At 41.0% G+C, this 4,227-nt stretch overlaps 1 protein-coding gene across 1 annotated transcript; it reads right to left on the bottom strand.

The window, feature by feature from the left end:
- Positions 1 to 1,122: 1,122 nt before the first annotated feature.
- dio3b (iodothyronine deiodinase 3b) lies at positions 1,123 to 2,518 on the bottom strand. The gene has a single exon (XM_030770493.1). The coding sequence runs from the start codon at positions 2,468 to 2,470 to the stop codon at positions 1,667 to 1,669; it is 804 nt and encodes a 267-aa protein (XP_030626353.1). The 5' UTR covers positions 2,471 to 2,518; the 3' UTR covers positions 1,123 to 1,666.
- Positions 2,519 to 4,227: the final 1,709 nt, after the last annotated feature.

Below are 4,227 nucleotides of genomic sequence, written 5' to 3'. Positions count from 1 at the left end.
TAGCGCTTGGATTAATTTATGGATTGTTGTTACCTTCCCTGTGGTCCAGCTAACATACAGATAAATTGACTGACGTGCTTTTACGCGAGGGGACAGAAATGTGGTATTTTTTCTTTATTTCATAAGACTAAATAAAATGCATAATGGTTTATTTGCTTTGTTGTATGCATGTTTTTTTTATTCAACTAAGTGTACATTTGCTCCTGGGCTAACCAGGTTAGTATTGGTTGGATGAATGAATTAAACTAAACTCAAGCAAGGTTTGAAAATATCTTTGCCTAGAAGAAGAATCTATACCATTTACTGTTATCTGTCATGAGCTTTGGCATTCATATTGTTTATCTGAAAGCATGTCATTTGTCTCATATGCTTGAAATTCATGAACTGGTGAATATGACGGTGTTCAAAGTAAAAACTACGATTTTATTTTGTAATTCAAAGCAGATTTGATCACAGGTTGAAGATGACATAGTGAACCAAACATGAATTTGCATGCCGAAATATGTTTTCTAATCTAGCCTGTGTCTATGTGTCTATCCACTGTCATACAGTTTGATTTTGTTATTTTGTGTTGTATTTTGTTTCTGTTTATTTGAAATGTGATGCGAATCCACAGCTAATCATATTTCATCAAAATGTATTTCACAGGATGACATTTACATGGGCAAGTCCAAGAACACACATCACAAAATACTTAAAAGTGGCACAGCATTGAACTATGCTGTGGGTATTGCCCCCTTGTGGGATTTGTGTGGGCTACCCCAGTATGGGCTGCTCACAAAAAACCTATGATGGGTCCTTGTGTGTTTGCATGGATTTTGTCCTAGTCCAGACTGCCCACAGAATGCCCACAAAGGGCAAAAATCTGTGTTTTCTGTGTTGTCTTAAAATAGAGAGCTCATCTAATCTCTTTATAGTTATTGCAGCTCTTGCCTTCATACACGTAAGTGGTGGGGTTTTTTTTTTCTTTTCTTTTTTTGGGGGGAGGGGTCTCATAAATTAGCTGGGGTAACTGATTGCTAATTAATGGCGTCAGCACTGGGGTTTACAGTGTCCCATGACTTTTTCCATTCCAATTCAAGCATTGTCATGACCTTTTAAAAAGCTCCATATGGTCTAATACTTACTTTAAAATACTTTTATTCAGTAAAATATACACAATTTACAAAACAGTGTTTGGCAGTTCATCCTGAAGGCCATTTTTCAGTCACTAAGAACTCTGGTGTAAATGACTTCAGTACCGGTTTTCTGGTTAAAACCCTTTTAAAAACCGAACTTCATGACTACACCAGCATACAAAGAGACGCCTTTATGGCCATACACATACACACTTTCTCTCACACACATATACATATACATCTGGAGGACTGATGCCATATAAAAATAAAATGGTCTTCAAATAAGCAAAATCAACACATTAACAAATATGTAATGAAAACTTCTTTGTCAACAAATAAACTGTCAAGCTCACAAAAAAAAAACCCCACCAACAATGGAAACACAAAAACATGCGTTTGAATCGCCAAATGTCTGTATTTCTCTAACAGTTCTGAGCCAGTTCTGAGCCATGTTGTGCAGTGTTGTCCGTAATGTGTAGCAGCTTCAGGTAAATTCTTGATTCCGTTTGATCTGAGAACACTACGAACAATATAGGTTAGAATTCATGCTAGACATGAACCACCACTGTCCCGGAGTCCTCCAGATCGTTCCGGTATTGCTCAAGCCAGTTTCTCAGCTCAGAAATCCGGTATCCCTCTGGACCCCTGCCCCCCTGATAAACAACCTTTTCATCCTTCAGTATATACAGTCTCTCAAAATATGCCCCGTAGGCTGCGTTAGAGGAGTTCTCCATATTATCCACTACCACAGTGCTTCCAGGAACCTCTGAGTTCATTAACTGTGCCGCTTTCAGCCTGTCCTCTAGACATCGATGTTTGGGTATTTGGAACGGGGCGTCAGAGCTTACCCAGCCATCCGACGGATGCGCCTCCTCGATATATACAAGAAGAGAGTCCGCTATGTCAGCGTACTGGCTAACGACGCGCTGAAACGCCGACAGTCGCGTCATGAACGGCGGTCAGGAACAACTCCCGAAGTTGAGGATGAGTGGTCTCCTCCCTCTCGCATAGTCAAGGATACGCACTCTTTTCTGCCCGTCGAGTTGGACCACTTCGGTGTTCGGCGCCGTAAATCCAAGATGGGCCGTTTTGAAAAAGTCCAATCTCTGCCCGTACCAGACCGCCCGGAGAGACTCAAGAGTGAACATCTTATTGGAGTCTGACACACACACCGGCGGGTCATCAGGACTCCCCCCGTGTTCTCTCATCTTCAGCAGCACCCTTCTCCTGATGCAAATAAAATCAAGCAGCCACAACATAACCGCTGCAACCAGAAACCGAGGAAACAGCATCACACAGATAGCTGCATTTTTTAGCGCCCTCACCGTTTGGACACCTGCTGATTGCTGCATCTCTGTCAACCACCAGACAGGTAAACAATCGCTCCTGTCACCTTTTCCTATCTGCCTGAACCGGCTGCCCGGAGTTCCGCTTTTTATAGGACTAGTAAGGATTTGAATGAAAAACAACACGCCTCCACACCCGTGCCGCCTCCTCACATGGAGGGGATTACCTCCCGTCAACTCTCCTGCGCGGATGAGGGAGAGGGAGAGGGAGAGCGAGAGCGAGAGAGAGAGTGAGCGAGCGAGCGAGAGAGAGAGAGAGATGCGTTTGGAGACACTTCAAGACGAGGGTAGTACAGCATTAGGACAGTACAGTACAGTTTAAATGGGATTATACTTATTACTTGTCGACTAAATGGCATCATTTGATCAACGTGGACAGGTAGCCCAAAAATATAATTCAAGGAACAAGCAATGATGTACGGAAAATTCTCTGATCGACGTTTAATGCCCCGATCTAAGCCTGCATCCCATAGGCTAATCAGAGTGGGTGATGTAAAAATAGATCGTTTTACCATTTAGCGTTTTAAAGTAAGCAACACATATGATCAGCATTTCACAGTTAGGAGCAGTCTACATGCTAAACTGCAATGTAACATTTGTTGTCAAAATAATATCCTCATCATGCCAGATGGAAGGAAAAGACAGATAAAAGAAAGTATATATACCGAATGTTTTGATAAATATATGTTATGGGTACATCTCGTCATGTATTGTACTTCAGATTCAAGTTCAGGAGAATATTGAAAATTAATTACACAAGACGGCGCTCGCACTCACTGAAAGTGTTGAGTTCAGTACACGAAATACACACAGATGTCCCCCTCCCATCCCCCACCCCAAAGAATAATTTCGCAATATTAGTTCACTGACTGATTCTCGATAAACACGTGCTCAAGATGTCCCAAACCCAAAGTGATTGCACTGAGCGGAAAACAAGTGGAGAATATAAACCACATAAACAAATGATTGCTCGCTGTTCGCTGACTCTAATCAAGGCGCAATGCAGAGAGAGTTAAATGCTTAATAGTGTTAGAAAGTTCCCTAATAATGTTTCATTTCCATGTGTGACACGTTGCGCTGTTACTCTAACCAAATAAACGCAATTATATTCCTTGTAATTAAGTTTCACAAGTGATTTAAACATATTAAAACAATGCAACAACTGACCCTCGTGCCTTAAAAGAAATCTAATAAAAAATAATCACCCAGTAGGCACAGCTGAAACTTGTTGGATTGTCAAGTTGCTCTTTGCATTAAACATTAAGACAAGAGTTCTAGCGATGTGTGTATTTCAAATAAATTGTGTTTGGAAATAGATGTGCCGTGGTGTAGAATATTAAATGAGTACAAATAGATTTCAAGTGTGAAACTATTGTCTAAACAGCCTGAACAAGAATCAAATGGCTTGCTGCATTCATGCACCATTTGTATGGTATTTTGCCATCTTGACCAAAAGCATGCCTCAGTGCTCTCCAAACAGATGGAAGACCCAACTATTGTTTAAAATGCATTCACAGTTTAATCTCTACCCAAGTATTTCCCTTCCTTTTTGAGACACGCCTAAAACAGAGGTCAACTAAGACTTGTAAATTGTAGTGCCCCGTAACTCCTTAATGTCTGACAGACCTCCTCAAAGTTCCTATAAAGGCTGTAATAATTTGCTTGCCTAATAGATCAGATATGATTAAAATCATCCCCATCTCTCACTCATTTCTCATGCATGAGTCCATAGTTGAAATCCTGTCTCTAAGTCTTCTGTATGA

This window comes from Chanos chanos, chromosome 4 (genome assembly GCF_902362185.1).
Source record: "Chanos chanos chromosome 4, fChaCha1.1, whole genome shotgun sequence".
Taxonomy (NCBI): domain Eukaryota; kingdom Metazoa; phylum Chordata; class Actinopteri; order Gonorynchiformes; family Chanidae; genus Chanos; species Chanos chanos.
This window is presented reverse-complemented; position numbering and strand designations above follow the sequence as displayed.